At 46.3% G+C, this 20,636-nt stretch overlaps 1 protein-coding gene across 1 annotated transcript in view; it reads left to right on the forward strand.

The window, feature by feature from the left end:
• The window catches only part of LOC133500796 (adhesion G protein-coupled receptor B1-like), a 326,242-nt gene that overhangs the window by 127,784 nt on the left and 177,822 nt on the right, over positions 1-20,636 (forward strand). Inside the window, exons 4-5 of the mRNA XM_061819933.1 lie at positions 7,058-7,219; positions 7,487-7,651. Of these exons, the coding sequence (XP_061675917.1) occupies positions 7,058-7,219; positions 7,487-7,651 (327 nt within the window). The remainder of the gene's footprint in view (positions 1-7,057; positions 7,220-7,486; positions 7,652-20,636) is intronic.

Consider the following 20,636-nt stretch of genomic DNA (forward strand, 5'->3'; position numbering starts at 1 on the left):
GGCGACCCCTAATGGGACAAGCTGAAAGGAAAAGAAGAAGAAGAAGCAGCAGACCTTCAAAATCTATTCTAAAGCTGACTAAGACTTTAGAATTGGAGTCCTATGCTCTGACCTCTTTGTTCTGGTCAGAGCCCGGCCTGCAGCATTCTGAATAAACTGCAGCTTTTTCATGCTCTTTTTGGGGAGCCCAGTCAGAAGACTATACTAATCATCAAGTCTACTTGAGATAAGGCGTGGAGGATGTTTTCCTGGTCTACTTGACACATGCAAGCCTTCACTCGAGATATGGTCTTGAGATGATAAAAGGCAGTTTTAGTAATTGATTCAATTTGTGTGTTGAAGCTCAGGTCAGAATCTATCAGAACACCACTTGAGCTTTCCTTTTAAAGATAGTGAGTCCATGTTTTTACGAACAGTAACCATTTTTTTTCTTTATTGCCAATAACAATAATCTCCATTTTGTTGTGGTTTAGTTGAAGGACATTTTGGCACGTCCAGTTATGTATCTACTTTAGACAGTGGCACAACACCTCAATTTAACTACAGTCAGTACTCTCATTTATGTAGTTTTTCGTCATAGGCATTGAGGTTGTCTGAACTTTTGGAAGAATCAGTAGTTCAAAAATTATACAAAAATCCTCAGAAATAGCCATATCTTTCATGTCAATTAAAGAACCTCTACATTCTTCGAGACGACCAGCTCTAAGATGTGAACTTATGTGTGAGATGGATTCTCAATATGTATGGAGGTCAAATGTCTCAAATATGACAAAAAGTTCTTTGGATTTTATTCCTTTGTTGTTGTCAACATGAATATTAAATTCTCCTGACATGACAAAATTGTTGTAGTTTGTACATGTACTTGACAGCAGTTCTGAAGATCCTCCATAAAGTTTTCATTATATCTTTGAGGTCTATAAAATATAATAACAATAATCTTTAGTCATCGTGAATTAAAAAAAAAAACAAATATTCAAAGGAGCTAAAGTCACCCAGTATAATTTCTGTCCACTGAATTGGCTCCAGCACTGCCAGGACCCTTGTGAGGATAAGCAGCTCAGAAAATGGATGTATAGATGCATGGATGAATTAATGACAAAAAAATCACAGCCTTTTTCCCTATTCGACACTTGTTCATAAAATAAGAATTTGCTTATTTTACCTAATTTAAAATGCTACTACAGTTACTTTCTGTTCACCACATTTAATTTAAGAACAAAAAGTCCAGATCAAAAGTTGTAATAATGTCATTTATCAACATTGATTTAGTAGCCGGTGACGTGACATTAAAAAGACCAAGTCTTGCAGAGGTAACTGGAGACAATAGTTTGATAGATTCCCATTTTATCCTCACCAAGATTGAAGCACTACCTTTTTTATGTGATACCTCGTTGACAAAATCTGTAAATATGCAGGGACATGAATGGTGAACTGGGAATGCTCAATGGCACATATTATTTTAGTGAACTTGGGTGGAAGATTTATGTTGGTAAATATATTCTCTTTCCAATACATCCATCCATACAGCCATCATCCATCCATTTTCTACCATTTTTCCAGGTCGGGTCATGGGAACTAGCTTCAGCAGTGATACCCAGACTTCCCTTTCCCCAACCACTTCTTCCAGCTCTTCTGGAGGGATAATGAGGGTTTAACAAGCCAACTGAGAGACATAGTCGATTCCGATCAGCTGCCTCAGGAATCCCACAGGCCAAAAATGCCCCATTGTACTCCTTCAGCTTGACAGCATCCCTCACTGTTGGTGTCCACCAACATGTTGGTGGGTTGCCGCCACGACAGGCACCGACCAACTTAAGGCCACAGCTCCGGTTGGCCCCCTCACCAACGGAGGCGCGGAACATCATCCACACGGATTCAAGAATGGAACATCGGGTGACCTAGAAGAGCGGAGGTAGAAGCACGCAGGTGGATAATATTTTGTGCAGACGGTGTAATCTCAAGGAGGTTACTGACTGGAAGGTTGTGGTGGGGAGAGTGTAGCTCGACAGCATAGCATGGCGGTGTGAAGGATGACTCTGGTAGTGGGTAGAAGACTAAGAGGACAAAGGTAGAGCAGAGAATCAGGTGGTGGAAGTTGAGAAAGGAAAAATGATGTATGGCCTTCCGGAAAGAGGTGAGACAGGCTTTACATGGACAGGAAGAGCTCCCAGAAGACTGGAATACTAGTGCCAAGGTATTCAGAGAGGCAGGCAGGAGAGTACTTGGGGTGTCTTCTAGTAGGAAACGGGAGAACGAGACTTGGTGGTGGAACCCCAAAATGCAAGAAGTCAGCCAAGGTAAGAGATTAGCGAAGAAGAAATGGGACACGGAGAGGACTGACGAGAGGCGTAAGGAATACATTGAGATACTTCGTAGGGCAAAGGTAGAGGTAGAGGTGGCGAAGGCTAAATGAGGCATTTGAAGACATGTACTCCAGGTTGGATACAAAAGAAGGAGAAAAGGAGCTCTACAGGTTGGCCAGACAGAGGGATAGAGATGGGAAGGCTGTGCAGCAAGTAAAAGTGATTAAGGATAGCGATGGAAATATGTTGACTGGTGCCAGTACTGTACTAAGTGGATGGAAAGAGTACTTTGAGAAGTTACTGAATGAAGAAAATGGGAGAGAAGTTAGAGTAGAAGAGGCAAGCATGAATGACCAGATTAATTTGATTAATGAGGGAGAAGGGAAAAGTTAGAAAGGCACTGAACAGAATGAAAAATGGAAAGACAGTTGGTCCCGATTCCATACCAGTGGTGGTATGGAAGCAATTTAGTGAGTTGGCTGTGGAGTTTTTGACCAACTTATTTAATAGAACACTAGCGGGAGAGAAGATGCCAGAAGAATGGAGGAAAAGTGTGCTAGTCCCCATTTTTAAGAACAAAAGCGATGTTCAGAACTGTGGAAACTCCAGAGGACTAAAGATGAGCCACACAATGAAGTTATGGCAAAGAGTAGTGGAGGCTGGACTCAGGACAGAAGTATGTATCTGTGAGCAACAGTATGGTTTCATGCCTAGGAAAAGTACGACAGATGCACTATTTGCCTTGAGGATGATCGTGGGAAATTACAGAGGAGGTCAGAAGGAACGACATTGTATCTTTGTAGACCTAGAGAAATGACAGAGTACCAAGAGAGGAACTGTGGTACTGCATGCGCAACTCTGGTGTGGCTGAGAAATATGTTAGAATAGTATAGGACATATATGAGGACAGCATAACTGCGGTGAGATGTGCTGTTGGTGTGTCAGAGGAATTTAAGGTGGAGGTGGGACTGTATCAGGGTTCCGCGCTGACCCTCTTCCTGTTTGCGGTAGAAATGGATAGGTTGACAGATGAGGTTAGACTGAATTCCCCTTGGACCATGATGTTAAGAAATGATATTGTGAGCCGCAGTGAAAGCAGGGAACAGGCGAAGGAACAGTTACAAAAATGGAGGTACGCAACTGGAAAGGAGAGGAATGAAGATGAGCCGAAGTAAAACAGAATATATGTGCATGAATGAGAGGGGCGGAGGTGAAAGAGTGGGGCTCCGGGGAAAAGAGAGAGTGAAGGTGGACGACTTCAAATACTTGAGGTCAACAATACAGAGCAATGAGAGAGTGGTACGGAACTGAAGAAACGAGTCCAAGTGGGGTGGAACAGTTGGCGGAAGATGTCTGGTGTTCTATGTGACAGAAGAATATCTGGCAGTTTGAAGGGCAAAGTTCATAAAACAGTGGTGAGGCGGCCATGATGTATGGATTAGAGACGGTGGCTCTGAAGAAACAACAAGAAGCAGAACTTGAGGGAGCAGAAATGAAGATGTTGAGGTTCTCGCTTGGTGTGAACAGGATGGATAGGATTAGAAATGAGCTCATTCGAGGGACAGCCAAAGTTAGATGTTTTGGAGACAAGGTGGGCAAGTAGCAGACTTCGATGGTTTGGACATGTTCAGAGGCGAGAGAATGCGTATATTAGTAAAAGGGTATTGAGGATGGAGCTGCCAGGGAAAAGAGTGAGAGGAAGACCAAAGAAAAGGTTGATAGATGTTATGATGGAGGACATGAGGACCGTGGATGTTAAAGAGGAGGATGCACGAGATAGGCTTAGATGGAAAAAGATGACATGCTGTCGGGACCCGTCACAGGACAACCCAAAAGAAAAATAGAGATTCAACAATCGCGACCAAATCCCTTTTTCTCCCAATGCATATACTGTGAAGTTAATATGTATTTGAAGACCCTGCTATATTACAAGTTCTCCTACGTGGAAATCATTTAGGGGTCTAAAATTTTAATCGGAGGTGCATGTCCACTGCAAGAGGTAATCTACAAACAAAATCCAGAAATCACAATGTATGATTTTTTTAATGATTAAATTCATGTAATAGAGCTGCAAATAAGTATATGAACACCTGAAGAAAAAAAGAATGGTAATATTTGGTACAGTAGCCTTTCCTTCCTGTAGTTGTTCTCCAGGTTTGCACACTGCAGGAGGGATTTTGGCCCACTTTTCCATACAGATCTTCTTTAGATTAGACAGGGTTCTGAGCTGTCGCTGAGAAACACTGAGTTTCAGCTCCCTCCAAAGATTTTCAATTGGTTTTAGGTCTGGAGATTGGCTAGGCCATGCCAGAACCTTGATATGCTTCTTACGGACCCACTCCTTGGTTTTCCTGGCTGTGTGCTTCGGGTCATTGTCATCTTGAATGAACCAGCCACAACCCACCGTCAATGCTCTGACTGAGGGAAAGAGGTTGTTCCCCCAAATCTCACAATACATGGCCATAGTCATCCTCTCCTTAATACAGTGCAGTCATCTTGTCCCATGTGCAGAAAAACACGCCCAAAGCATGATGCTACCACCCCCATGTTTCACAGTAGGGATGGTGTTCTTGGGATAGAACTCATCTTTCGTCTTCCTCCAAACATGGTTCCGTTTTGGTCTCATCTGACCACAAAACTTTCTCCGATTACTTCTCTGGATCATCCAAATGGTCATTGGCAAACTTAAGTCGGGCCTTGCCATGTGCTGGTTTAAGCAGGGGAACCTTCCATGCGATGCATGATTTCCAACTATGACATCTTAGCGTATTACCAACAGTCACCTTGGAAACGGTGGTCCCAGCTCTTTTCAGGTCATTGACCAAGTCCTGCCGTGTAGTCCTGATCTGATTCCTCACCTTTCTAAGGATTATTGAGACCCCACAAGGTGAGATCTTGCATGGGGCTCCACTCTGATTGAGATTGACCGTCATGTTTATCTTCTTCCATTTTCTAATGATTGTTCCAACAGTGGACCCTTTTTCATCCAGCTGCTTGGCAATTTCTCCGTAGCCCTTTCCAGCCGTGTGGAGTTGTACAATTCAATTTCAGATGTCATTATGCAGCTAACAACCTCACACAGGTGCATCTGATTCAAGATAATACATGAAGTGGAGGTGGACTTTTAAAGGCGGACTAGCAGGTCTTTGAGGATCAGAATTCTACCAGATAGACAGGTGTTCAAATACTTATTTGCAGCTGTATCACACAAATAAATCGTTAAGAAAAAGCATACATTGGAATTTCTGGATTTTTCTTTTTAGATTATCTCTCTCACAGTGGACATGCACCTCCAAATAAAATTTCATACACCTCCATGATTTCTAAGTGGGAAAACTTCCAATATAGCTGGGTGTTTAAATACTTATTTTCTTCACTGTATCAGCAAGGTTTTTTTTTCTTGATTTGTAAAACGCTTGCAAATGTTTGTGAAACCACTCTACGTATCATCAGCATTCAACAATGATGAACTGAAAAACATTCTGGTTATTCTGTCAGGGAAACAATTGCAATTTTTTACTTATTTCTTAAAATAACACAATCACAGCTCTGTATTCACTGTTGACATTATTTCTCTTTGGGCCACTGCTGATGGTTTAAATGTTCGGAGCGGAAGCAGGATAGGAACAGTACAGCCAAATTCAACTCAACATATCACAGGAACTGCCGCCTGGTGGAACCGGTGGCCATTGCACAACAACCTGGTGGAATCATTTGACTTTATAGACAAGGTCCCATAAATATAGTCGTGATTTTGGTATGATTTTGTCAATTCTGTTCTCTTTGGGGTGCCAGACTGTAATGATAAATGGGCCAGATGTGCCCCCTGGGCTGTAGTTTACCCATCTCTGATCTATCATCTCTCTCTCTCTTTCTCTCTCTCTCTCTCTCTCTCTCTCTCTCTCTCTCTCTCTCTTCTCTCTCTCTCTCTCTCTCTCTCTCTCCTCTCTCTCCTCTCTCTCTCTCTCTCTCTCTCTTGCGATCTCTGTAACACCACACAATTATTCCGATGTCTCAGCCAAACCAGCGAATATGAATACGAGTATATTGCACCAGTACATATGTTAATATGTGTGATCCCCATTCATATATGGACAAACTTTGCATCTTATTGTTTTAAAGGGCTCACACAGGTTTGTTTGGCCATTGGCCTATTTAGTTACAAATATGCTATTTGTAAATTTGAATGCTTCTAACACATTTTTAGAAATTTTCTCCGATATTACCTCTGGACTTCGCCATCCTGATCCCTCCGGCAAGAAAAATGTTAATATTTTTTTTTAAATTAATTATCACACAATAGTCCGTCAAGGCGGCACTGTGGTGTGGCTGTAAAGTGTTTTGCCTTACAGTTCTGAAATCCAGAGTTTAATCCCTGCCCCACCTCTGTGGAGTTTGCGTCTTCTCCCCATGCCTGCATGGGTTTTCACCGGGCACTCCGGTTTCCTCCCACATCCCAAAAACTTGCAACATTAATTGGACACTCTAAATTCCCCCTTGGTGTGATTGTGAGTGTGACGGTTGTCTGTCTCCATCTGCCCTGCAATTGGCTGCCAACCAGTTCAGGGTGTACCCTGCCTGTTGACAACTCCAGCACTCAAATGACCCTTGCGAGGATAAGTGGCTAAGAAAATGGATGGATGGATGGATGGTCCTTCAGATGCAAGACCCTACATGGTTATAGTTATGGACCTCTCCTTTTCTCATCTTTTTTTCTACATTCCCATTCTTTATCTGCTCTTACTCTTCGTTAGGCTCAACCTCAGGGGAGGAGTGGTCAGCTTGGAGTGTGTGTTCTGCTACATGTGGGGAGGGCTGGCAGAGTCGCACTCGTTTCTGTGTCTCCTCCTCATACAGTACCCAATGTAGTGGGCCTCTGCAAGAACAGAGAACTTGCATCCCTGTTGTTTGTCCAGGTAAATTCCGCTCTCTCTCCAGTCAACTACTTGCCCTCTCCAAGCCCTCTCCTTGAAGTTTCATAGTCATACTTTCTACAATACAAGATCTGCGACTTAAGTGTGTATTTGCCCCCATTGGGAATATTTTTACATTAGGGTTTAAAAAAGGGTTTCAACAACAATCAATGAATTAAAATGTATAATCATGTAAAATATTGAAATGCAATTGACAATATTAATATGAAATTTTCTGGATGTAATATACTGTAGCATCTCTTTTTGCAGTGGCTGGCGCTTGGGATGAATGGTCACCATGGAGTTTATGTTCGTCAACATGTGGCAGAGGTTTTCGATCCCGAACACGAACCTGCACCCCTCCCCAGTTTGGGGGAGACCCCTGTGAGGGTCCAGAGAAGCAGACTAAATTCTGTAATATAGCTGTCTGTCCAGGTAAGAAACACAAGGGATTTGTTACTCCAAAAGCATTCTGAATCAGATTAATCCTTATTGGACATGTACTACATGTTAAAACACAAGGAATTTGTCATTGTTCATTGGTGTCACTCTAATATGTATAGTTAAAGGGGTCCTGTCATGAAACGGATGATTTTTAGTATTTTATTAATGAAAAACAGCAGCCAATATGGGCCCATGCGTTTTTTCGCCACAAAACATGACTTTGATATATACAGCTATTTGTAACTCCTGCCAGGAAAATCCTCCCGAGGGATTTGTTTTTGAGAAGAAGCAGGAAGTGACGAAAAGGACAGAGGCACCCCCAAATAGACTCGTTTGTTTCCATTAGTTTTACCCCGGGAAGGTCGCTTGTTGTTCCTTCTTGTTAGCCAGAATGCCGCCTCATTGCATTGTTGGACATTGCTTGAACACTCGTGACAATGGATTTACCCCTCATAAGTTTGCAAGAGACCTGGTTCGTCATGAAAAATGGATTGCACGGGTTCACCGGACGAGAGCTTTGTGGGTTCCAAATAACAGGTAGGTGTGTCTACAGCTACTAAAAAAAATAATAGTTTGGGGCGGACCACGTAATTGGTCTCTCATAACGTAACCAAAGATCCGCGTACAAAATATGCCGATGTGCGCGTCGGACGGCGTCGGGCTGCTGCTTCGCCAGCGAAGGCTGCACTTCGGGCTCACGGACAGGGGCGGCTCTGAAGAGCCCACCTGAGAATGCCTCACTCAGCCGCGTGCGCACAGTAAAGCACCCCGGCTTGACAGTGTTGTTCATCGTCTACAGGGGCGTCTATGAACAACCCCCTTAAGCAGGATGGCTCGGCTCCATTATATGCCACCACGGCGCCGAAAATCAGCCACACCGGCTGAGGTGCCGCATTCGGCGGGCGCGGCTTCTGCGAAGCCTACGCGCCGGGCTTTGCTGATGGGGGAGGCTCTGAAGAACCCAGCCGAGAATGCCTCACTCAGCTGCGTATGCATTGTAAAGCGCACCGGCTCGACTGTGTTGTTCATCGCGTACTGCGGCGTCCATGAACAACCCCCTAAAGCAGGGTGGCTCGGCTCCGTCATAAGCCACACCGTCCGGCTGCGATGAGCCGCGATGGCTTATCTACGCCGCTGAAGTGGATCTGACGGGGATGGGGTTTGGCCGTGATCGCATATCATCTGAATATGGCTCGAAACAATAGTGCAATATTGCCCCAAGGGCTCGAAACAATCATGTAATATTGCCCCGGTAACTTCACTTGGTTGTGTGGTGTTCTCCTTTTCAAAAAGAGCTTCCGTGTCAGAAGGGGCGGGTTTGTCTCCCATAGTTAGAGTGCACCGCGTGTTTTCATTGGTGAATGACGGGTGACATCACGGACAGAGGATGCAGCCAATATGGCAACCACTTGGATATCGTAGAATGACACTTCTGCAACTTTGGGCATGGATGACGCGCGCTCCGCTCACATTTATTTTTTTTATAAACTTTTAATCTTATTTTAATTAATTAATTACAGATGTTGCAGGAAGCATCTTCTGCAGGTTTACATTGAACCAGCAGATGCTGAATCTCCATCTTTTTTTTTTGTTTACAACACCATTTTGGATGCCAAGATTGTGTCTACATATCAAGCGATAAGTGTATACTCTAATGTTTTGGCTTGAGTTATCTTTAGATCTTTTATCTTGAAAGTCCTTTGACAGACGAACACTGTAACCAGAGGTGATTGAGGCACTTGTGCTGGAGTGAGTAATAAAGAAAGAAGCCACATGTGAAACTCAAGAGCAAATATTGTCTCGTTATTATTAGATTGACCTATAGTACCTCTCGTATATAGCAAGTGTGGTATAATTCTGATTGTGACGACCTCAGCGGGTCGCAACGAGACAGGACGACAAGGAAGTGATAGAGTGGTTGTCGAGGGAAAAGTGAAATAAATATCAACCATGTCAAAAAGTACAGTTGGACTCATGTCTATGTTATTCAATAACACAGCAGCAAGATCATAACTTGGTGTCAGAGTGCCAGTAGTATAACTACGGACTTACAGGGGAGAAAAAAAACACAAACTCCGGGAAAAAAAAACGAACTCACGGGAAAAAAAAACAAGACAATGAGGAGGTGTCTGTGTTCTAACTAATCCAATCTACCAGATGTGTGGCATAGATTCAAGCAACACGCTGAACTCATGTTCAGGGGACTGCTTAAAAACAGAGCTTAAGAGGAAAAGTGCAGTTTTCCTCCTGCTGGGGAGCAGCATGTCAGCAATACGTGGATACGACCCATGTATTATCCTGAATCAGATGCACCTTTGTGAGGTCGTTAGCTGCACAGAGACACCTGTCCACCCCAGCCAATCAGTAAGACTCAAACTTGTAACATGGCCAAGACCAAAGAGCTGTCTAAAGACACCAGAGACAAAATTGTACAACTCCACATGGCTGGAAAGGGCTACGGAGAAATTGCGAAAAAATGTCCACTGTTGGAGCAATCAATAGAAAATGGAAGAAGCTAAACATGACAGTCAATCTCAATCGGAGTGGAGCCCCATGCAAGATATCACCTCGTGGAGTCTCAATGATCCTTGGAAATGTGAGGAATCAGCACAGGACTACACGGCAGGACTTGGTCAATGACCTGAAAAGAGCTGGGACCACAGTTTCCAAGGGACTCTTGGTAATACACTGAGACGTCATGGTTTCAAATCCTGCATGGCACGGAAGGTTCCCCTACTTAAACCAGCACATGTCAAGGTCCGTCTGAAGTTTGCTACTGACCATTTGGATGATACAGAGGAGAAAGTTTGTGGTCAGATGAGACCAAAATTTAAATTTTTGGTCATAAGTCCACTAAACGTGTTTGGAGGAAGACGAATGATGCGTTCCATCACAAGAACACCATCTCTACTGTGAAGCATGGGGTGAAAGCATCATACTTTGGGGTGTTTTTCTGCACATGGGACAGGACAACTGCACTGTATTAAGGAGAGGATGACCACGGCCATGTATTGTAAGATTTGGGGGAACAACCTCTTTCCCTCAGTCAGAGCATTGAAGATGGGTCGTGGCTAGGTCTTTCAACACGACAATGACCCAAAGCACACAGTCAGGAAAACCAAGGAGTGGCTCCGTAAGATCCATATCAAGGTTCTGGCGTGGCCTAGCCAGTCCCCAGACCTAAACCCACTAGAAAATCTTTGGAGGGAGCTGAAACTCTGTGTTTCTCAGCGACAACCCAGAAACCTGTTTGATCGAGAGAAGATCTGTGTGGAGGGATGGGCAAAAATCCCTCCTGCAGTGTGTGCAAAACTGGTGAACAACTACAGGAAACGTTTGAATTTGTCATTGCAAACCAAGACTAATGTACCAAATATTAACATTGGTTTTCTCAGGTGTTCAAATACTTGGATTCGGTGACAAAAATCCCGGAAGTTCACCACGAGTAAAGATTGACGTCCCCCCTAGCCAATAGAGGAATGTGATGCCAGGAAGATAATGTGTGATCGCTAATTGGGGAGCAGCTCTATTGCGCCACACAAACCAAGATACAGGACGTGCATCATGGCTAAAGATTGACGTCCCTCCAAGCCAATGTGATGCCAGGAAGATGCTACGTGATAGTCAATGTGGTTCCAGGAAGATGCTCCGGCGATAACTAAAGATCTATCGCGCGACTTTCAAACCATGTTTATGTTCGATGGACTCAAGCACGATTTTTTTACTTTCGTATCCTGAATTTCCTTTGTAACTAAAGAAAACATTTTTCTTGGGAGTCTTTATTTTACCTAAACAATTTTTTTTCAATAGAGATGTTTGTAAGTAGAGATATGACTATAAACTACAAAAACAAATAAGAAAAACAATAGTGATAAAGAGAATAATTAAAAAAAAACAACCTTGACAGTAAATACTACAGAAGTCTCAAGAGTCCTTTATACTTATATTTTTACTTTTGTCAGACACACTACCTAGGCAAATGAATCAATAAATGAATATAATGTAGTGGTACCTTTACTTATGAAATTAATCCCTTCAGGAAGTCATTTCATAACGTGAACATTTCGTAAGTAGAAATTCATTTTACATGTAAATAGTCTAATCCGGTGCTCCTGTTGATTCATCTCGTGAATCTACGCTCCCTTACTATCAGAATGAGCTTCATCTGATAAGGACGAGCAAAGACTTCAGACGTTCTGCCATGTTATGCTTCGCCGAGACTTTGCTGTGGGAATCCATTCTCGATGGAGCTAGAGCCACCCAGCTTCCATATTCACCGGGTGGATCGCATTGCAGAGCTGCCGGATAAAACAAAAGGTGGTGGTATATGCTGTAATATCAATGAGAAATGGTGCATGGACGTCATAGACCTCAACACACACTGCAGCCCATTTTTGCCGTTGGTGTTCTTGAACTGTAAGATGTTTTACTCGCTAAATGAGTTTGCCAGTTTCATCCTTGTCAGGGTCTGCATTCTAGCATAAACACAGCACTGCTAACGCTCACTCAACAAGTAAATAGCAAAACACCCAGACCCACCCCTCATTATACAAGGAAATTTTAACAAAGCTAAAACCCAATGACAAACTCCCGGAATACAAACAGCATACAGACAGTCCAATTAATGAAAATAATGCTTCCGACCACCGCTAACCATAATAAACATCGCATATTGTCCAATTCCAACTGCTGCCTAAGATCCTCTGATTCCTGCTCAATCTACTTAATACTTTAATACAGGCAAGAACATAAGTGTGCAAAGCATAAAATAAGTGCCAAAGTGCTCCAATGAGGTAAAATTAGAACTTCAAAGCTGTTTTGCCTGCACGTTGTTGTTGTAGTAGCCAAGTACGACAGTCGTTACACCGTATCAAGGTCCAGAAAGTGAGCCACATCTGCCGGGGCGCTCTACAGGTATTTCACCGTCACTGTGGTTGGTTTTTGATCACAGTTGAAGAGATGACGCGTATTGTGGGGGGTGACGACACACAATGGGCATTTATTGACGATGTTGTCGTCGAGGCGATTCCGATAGTTGTTGAGCTTATGACACCAGCCCGAATGGAGTTGTGATAGCGTCGATGTCACGGGTCGCGGGAATTGTCTTTCGGATTCGGCTACTGGAGGCAGGGTAGCCGCCCAACACGATGTTGGGTATGTAGCTGGCGATCACGTCGGCTACGGCGGTTTGATGAATCGCCAAGAGGCCACGCCTGTTGTCCTCTGCATCGACGGCCAGCCGATGGATGTACTGCTCAATCAATGGCTCGATATCTCTGACGGTTTTGTGCAACGCTCTGGGGCACGCTTCTTGCCTTGTCACCTCGTGATTAGAATGTCCGGTGAAGTAGCACTGAAGCGCGTATTGTTTCATGAGCATCACATTGTGCTTGCGAACCGGAAGGCGTTTCGACTTGGTGTGAAGGTGATCGATGGAAGCCATGGTCTCCTTGGTCTGGACCCCACGTGGTGCAGGATAGGCACTTCAAAACGTTGTTTCTTTTATTGAGTTTGGAGCGCACAATTTTTGCGTGTTCATGGAACGTCTGCGAGGGATTGTAGGTGACGCCAAGGATTTTTGGATTACAGATGGTAGGAATCCGATTGCCTCCGATTTCGATGTTCAGTCTCGTCGACTGTTCGGCGTTGCAGGTGGTGATTTTTCGGCCGAAAGTTGGAGACTTCGGGTGGCAAAGAAGTTGTGGACTGTGCGTCAGTCTCCTGGGCTATTTTGAGATGTAGTGATTGAAAACCTGCGGGCTCAGAACACCCCCTTGGGGGACACCTTGGCGAACTTGTCGGCTCGACGATTTGACGTTGTTGAATTCGACATATGAATACCTGCCGCGTAGGTAGTTCAGCAGAGATGGTAGGTTTGCCTCGACGATGTCCAACAGCAGCGTCAAGTGGCTGACGCAGTCGAATGCCTTGCTCAGGTTGAGAGCAACCGCGATGGTATGGTGGGCAGGCTTTTTTTGGTTGAAACCACACGGTATTTGGTTGGTATGACCTGGAGCGCTGTGGTTGTACTACGACGCTTCCTGAACCATGCTGGTTACTGGCAGTTGTCAGAGGCTTGCTCAGGGCGGGGAGCATTAAAAGCTCGAGGGTCTTGGCCAGCGGTGATAACAGACTGATTGGACGATAGGTCTTGCCTTCACTGGTGGGTTTCCCTGGTTTGGGAAGCGGGAGGTTCACGTTCACTATGGACATCTCAGAAAGACGAACACAGCGAACGTAAATATATATGTATATCTTTTTATCAAATTTTGTTTGAAGGTGAGGGTTAGGGTTAGGGTTAGGATATAACATGTTAGCTCCCTCTATGTCGAAGAAGGGGAACTATGAGACCGGGAGGTTTACCAGTAAGTGTCTGCTACATACCCAGAGTCCCCCTGTGAGTAACACATTCACATTAATCACAAGGTGTCATGCTCCTGGCATCCTCCCCAGGCTGGGTGCGGTCAGCCAATTAGTCGACACACCCCTGCACCCTGTTTCAGCTGATTATACCCAGTACTTATAGGACACGGGGGACAACTAGTCCTCCGCCAGATCGTTGATTCCCATGCTTCGTTCCCGCAATCCCGTATACCTGACCTACGTGTACCAACCCTCGCCTGTTCCCTGACCATCCGAGTAAGCCTGCCTCTTCTAATACTGCTGCTTTTCCTGACTGACTCGCTGATCATTGACCACGGACCAAAAAAGGCTTTCTGTACACTACCTGCTTGCCTCTGGAGTCGTGCATTTGGATCCGCCCTCGAGCCTCGTTCGTAACAGAACCATCTGGCCACAACATGGACCCAGCCGACTCCGAAGTCATTCGCCGATCGTTACAGTTCCAGAGCAGACGCCTGGCTGAGCAGGAGGCTGCTCTCCAGGTAACGAATCAACGTCTCCATGAGCTCTGTGCCTGGCTGGAGCCGTGGCTAGCATCCCAAGCTAGCGCGGCTGCTACGCCGACGATGGTCACTCCGCCTGTCGCTACGAGTCCACCCGTTCCGCCTGTTACGGAGCCCTCCCATGCCAGCATAACTCCGCTCTCCCGACCGGAACGGTTCTCAGGCGACGTCAAGCCCTTCCTTGCGCAGTGCGACCTCCATTTTTAAGTGCTGGCGTCTGCTTTCCCCACGGACCGCTCCTGGATCGCCTTCACCATTTCCCACATGACGGGGAGGGCGGAGGCGTGGGCCACAGCAGAGTGGAGTCGTGACTCGGAGATCTGCCGTTCATGGACGACGTTCGTCTGCGCGCTCAGCCAAGTATTCCAGTACGCGGCTCCGGAACGCAAGGCGGCGGTCTCACTCATGACAATTCCCCAAGGACTATCCCCACGGATCCGTGGCCACCTCATTGCCATGGATCTTCCGCCTTCGCTGGACGCTCTCATCGCACTGGCCCTCAAGGTGGATCAGCGCTTGGCCGTGCAGGGGCAGATGGACGGCATGACCGAGGAGGAGACGGAGAAGCTCAGCCCGGTCGCTTCCCAGCCGCCCACACTGCTGACTACGTCGGAACCCATGCAAGTGGAGTGGCTTGGCAGCTCAGCGGAGGAGCGGGTTACGCCACCGATAAGAAGGGCGTTGTTTCCGCTGTGGTCGTCTTGGACACTTAATCTCCCGTTGCTATCTACCGATCTACCAAAGCGCTCCGACCTTAAGATCTCTACGCCAGCGAGTGTGCGGTATACTGTCGCTGAGTCAGGGCTGTCGTTTTTGCACCTCACCATAGGAACGGAGTCTCACTCGTGCTTAGTGACCGCGTTCATTGACTCCGGTTCAGACGCTAACCTTATTAATCCCGGTGTGGTCGCAGCGTTGCGTGCGGCAACCTTCCCCACACAGCGGCTTCGTATTGCTTACCCCGCCAACGGCAAGTTCCTCTGCCAGGTTACACACCACACACAAACGTTACGTATGGGCTTTCCGGACACGCACACAGAGCGCATTAGTTTCCACGTTTTTAACTCTAGCAGCAGTGATATAATCCTGGGGAGCCCGTGGCTCAAGAGACACAACCCCCTCATTGACTGGGTCACGGGTCGGATAATGGCATGGGGTGAGGACTGTCACAAGCAGTGTCTTGCTGCTGAGGACGGAGGGATTCAAGTTGCTGAACTGAGTACCACCTCCGAATTAGCCACAGTGCCCTCTTGTTACCATGATTTAAAGGAGTTTTTTTCTGAGTCCAAGGCAAAATCTCTGCCGCTGCATCGGCCTTATGACTGTGCTATCAAACTCCTCCCAGGCACCTCACCTCCCAGAGGGAGACTGTTCTCTTTGACAGGACCGGAGCACCAGGCAATGAGGGATTACGTCGAGGAGTCTCTGGCAACCGGACTCATTCGCCCATCCTCCTCACCAGCCGGTGCAGGGTTTTTTTTCGTTAAGAATAAGGACTCCACTTTACGACCCTGCATCGACCTCCGAGGCTTGAATGACATCATGGTCAAGAACAGGTACCCCTTGCCCTTAATCGGAACGGCATTTGAACTCCTTCAAGGTGCCCGGATCTTCACCAAACAGGACTTGCGCAGTGCATATCATCTGGTGCGGATCCGGGAGGGCGACGAATGGAAGACGGCTTTCAACACTCCCACGCGGCATTACGACTCCGTCGTCCTACGTCGGACTGACCAAAGCCCTGGCCGTCTTCCAAAACTTTATTAATGACTTGCTTCGGGAGTTCCTCAACAAAAACATATTTGTATACCTTGACGACATTTTCATCTTCTCAGCAGACTTGACCTCCCATATCCGACAGGCCAGAGAGGTGCTCCAGCGTCTCTTGCAGCACCAACTGTTCGTGAAATGGGAGAAGTGCGAGTTCCAAAGAGCAACCGTGTCCTTTCTGGGCTTCATCCTGGCAGAAGGGGAGATACGGATGGATCCCGGGAAGATCAACGCGGTGCCAGCAGGAGGGACGTGCAGAGGTTCATTGGCTTCGCAAATTTCTACAGGAAGTTCATTCGGAACTTCAGTGCCATGGGCATCCCTCTGCACGCTCTCACCTTTCCGCACAACGTTTTCGAATGGTCCCGGACCTGCCAGGAGGCCTTCAATCAACTTAAGGCAAGTTTCACCACCACACCCATCCTCATTATCCCGGATCCGGATCGCCAGTTTATGGTGGAGGTGGACGCGTCGGACTCGGGAATTGGAGCCATCTTATCGCAGCGGAGTCCCAAAGATGGAAGGATCCACCCATGTGCATTCCTGTCTAGGAAGCTAACCCCGGCAGAGAGAAACTACGATGTGGGGGATCGCAAACTGCTGGCGGTCAAGACTGCTATGGAGGAGTGGCGGCACTGGCTGGAGGGCTCAGAAGTACCGTTCGTGGTCCTCACCGACCACAAAATCTAGAGTACCTGAGGACCGCAAAGCGGTTGAACGCCCGCCAGGCCAGGTGGGCTCTCTTCTTCACCCATTTCCGCTTCACTCTGTCCTTCCGCCCAGGTTCCAAGAAAGCCAAGCCGGACGCCCTCTCACGGATCCATGAGGGGGAGCGATGGAGTCAGTAGCAGCTCCTATCCTGCCAGAGGCATGCTTTGTGTCCGGCTTCACCTGGGCGGTCGAGTCACAGGTGTAGGAGGCCCTGGGAGAGACGCCGCTGCCCGCAGATTGTCCGTCTGATCGCCTGTTTGTCGTTCCATCACTTCGGGGAGATGTCGTCAACTGGGCCCATTCGAACAAGACGGTCTGCCACCCAGGTATGACAAAAACTCATTCTGTGGTCCAACAGAGATTCTGGTGGCCCAACCTCAGCAAAGACGTGAAGGAATTCGTCAATGCCTGCCCGGTGTGTGCGGCCAATAAGACGTCCCATTTACGACCAATGGGTGAGTTGCGGCATCTGTCCATCCCTTTTCGCCCGTGGTCGCACATCGGGTTGGACTTCGTCACCGCCCTACCGCCCTCTCAGGGAAACACAGTTGTGCTGTTTGTAGTGGACCGATTCTCCAAGATGGTTCACTTCGTGCCACTTCCGAAGATTCCGTCGGACAATTGTCATGCTCCTGGCATCCTCCCCAGACTGGGTGTGGTCAGCCAATTAGTTGACACACACCTGCACCCTGTTTCGGCTGATTACACCCAGTACTTATAGGACACGGGGGACAACTAGTCCTCTGGCAGATCGTTGATTCCCATGCCTCGTTCCCATAATCCCGTATACCTGACCTACCGTGTACCGACCCTCGCCTGTCCCCTGACCATCCTAGTAAGCCTGCCTCTTCTGATACTGCTGCTTTTCCTGACTGACTCGCTGATCATTGACCACGGACCGAATAAAGGCTTTCTGTACACTACCTGCTTGCCTCTGGAGTCGTACATTTGGGTCCGCCCTCGAGCCTCGTTCGTGACACAAGGAGACTTTTCAGCATGGAGGAGCGCTCAGACCATCACCCCGGAGACCTCAACAGCTTCTAGTGGAGATTTGAAAAGGACTCTTTTACTCCACATACCCACCAAGTCGCACCACCAACCACTTCAACATCTCTGACTCCTCCACTGACCATCCACAAACAGTACGTGAGATGCATCCTCATACAATGAAAGATTAACAAAGCAGCAAACCCAGACCTTGTGTACCCATCCTGCCTCAAAATCTGTGCAGACCAACTTGCTCCATTCTTCACAAAGATCTTCAGCAAGTCTCCCGAAGTGTGAAGTACAAACCTGCTTCAAATGCTCCACCATCATCCGATTCCCCAAGAAATATGTAATCTCAGGTCTGAATAACTACAGGCTTGTTGCCTTGACATCTTTGCTCATGGACTCCCTTTCAGTTGTGACCAAAAGAACACGATCCTGGATACAAGCGACTGAAATGATTTTGCTACCCAGGGTGTCCAGGCTCTCCCTTAGAGATAGAGAGTTGGAAAGATTCAGCTGAGGTGGCTAGGACATCTGATTCAGATGCCTCCCGGGCACCTTACTGGTGAGATGATCCGGGCACGTTACACCGGAAAGAGACCCTGGACATGGCCCAGGACATGCTGGAAAGAGTAAATTTCTTGGCTGGCCTGGGAATGCCTCGGGATTCCCCAGGAAGTAGCTGGACCAAAGCACCAAAAAAAACAACAACAAAAAAAAAACACAAAAGTCAACCAAGACAAAAGTCTTGGTGTCCCTGCTAAAGCTACTGCCTCCGCAACCCGACCGGTAGAACATGGATGGATGGATGAGCCACATCTGACGCATTATTCATTTTAAGCCAGGCTGCCAAAGATTGGTTACAGAATTGGCCAAATCATATCAAGGTCATGACTACAGTCCTTTGAGTTTATCCTTGTTATGACCAGTGGTTCCATCAGTTGACACTGAAGGTAAAGTGATACATCGACTTGATTTTTGCTGTTCTGTTGTTACTCTGCCACTGCCTTGAAGCCATCTCTGACTGTGAGTCGGTAAAAGAATAGAAAAGTCGACAGTGAGTGCTGACTGTTTAATACAGAACGGACTACAAAATACTTTTTCATTGGTCTTTTTTGCCAAGAAACCTTAGTGGTTTTAAAGTAATATAGCAGCTGTTAGGTTTAGCACAGATGGTGTAATGGTGTAAGTACTCTGACTTTTGGTGTAAGGCACCAGGGATTCAGTTCCCACTCAGTAATGGTCTGAATGCAAGTGTGAATATTCATGTAGTCCATCCTGTCATAACCAGAACACAGAGTTGGACCCAAATGCACGACTCGTGAAACGTGGAGGCAGTTCGGGAAATATCTTTATTCAGTCCAGAGTTGGTAACTAGGCAGGCAGTCCACGAGAGCAGCAGTGATAAAGACGTCAGGCTGACGGGGTAGGTCGGGAGACAGGCAGGGGTCAGTACACCGGGAGTCGAAATCAGAGTCGAGGAAGTGCAAGAACGAGGTATCAATGGCAACGATCTTGCAAAGCCAGACCGTCGGCTACGTCCTATAAGTACTGCAGATAATTACTGGGGATGAGGCGCAGGTGTGCGCCTCCTGATGACTGCAGATGTGTCGTGGGACCTGCACAGCCAGGGCTAGGACCGGCAGGATCATGACACATCCTTTTGCCTGAAGTGAGGTGGGATAGGCTCCAGCCCTCCTTGATCCTTACCAGTAAAAGCAATATTGAAACTAGATGGAAGGATCACCCATCACTTTCCTACCAAACATGCTTATTATGACAAAACCCAAGAAAGGCAGGAACGGAAAGCTGTGGCTCAGTAATTAAAATCAAGCTTGCAGTCTCAGGAAAACATGTCCATCTGACAAGCTTTCACCCAAGATTAAGTCACAAAGGTTACATTTTTGCTGCCATTCAAAGTTACAAGCTTCTTCCCAAAGGGGAGTATTGGAAAGAATGCATAGTAGAGACAGCAAGTATTTTGTTTCTTGAGAGCAAGAACAAATGTAAAAACATTAGTTTATCACGCAGGACAGTGCTTCGCCATGTTGAGTTAATTGAGGAAATCTTAGTTAAACTCAGCATAAAAAGTGTAATTTACATTGAATACCCTCACGCTGGGCAAAAGTAATGACATTAAGGATACCACTCAGATTTTATTTTTTATCAGAGGGATTAATACTTTCTTATTAATTAAGAATATAATTTTTTCCAAATAAAAGAGTTTTTGGCCATGGAACCCCTGAAGGGAAAAACATGCAGAGTTAATTGATATGGTAGGTTGTCAGAGGTCATCAAGTGGCACAAGCTACCTTGGAGTACGCTCACCAACATTATCACATATGGATCGCAAAACCTGACTGGAAAAAAACATCCAGGTGCTATAAAAAGAGTCCAAGAAAGGGTGAAAGGGAACAACCCTGAAAAGGAAGTAATTTTTCCACATTGATTAATCCATCAGGAAGCGCTGTGTGAATTTGTATTGTAGCTTGACCGTGTAGTAAAGACAGTCGTATAACTTAACTTTATTTATGCAAGGAGAGTTCAGCATTGGGAGTTTATTAAGCTTTGTATGGCTGACCAGAGTATTGCTTTACCAC

This window comes from Syngnathoides biaculeatus, chromosome 5, assembly GCF_019802595.1.
Source record: "Syngnathoides biaculeatus isolate LvHL_M chromosome 5, ASM1980259v1, whole genome shotgun sequence".
NCBI classification, from domain to species: Eukaryota; Metazoa; Chordata; class Actinopteri; order Syngnathiformes; family Syngnathidae; genus Syngnathoides; species Syngnathoides biaculeatus.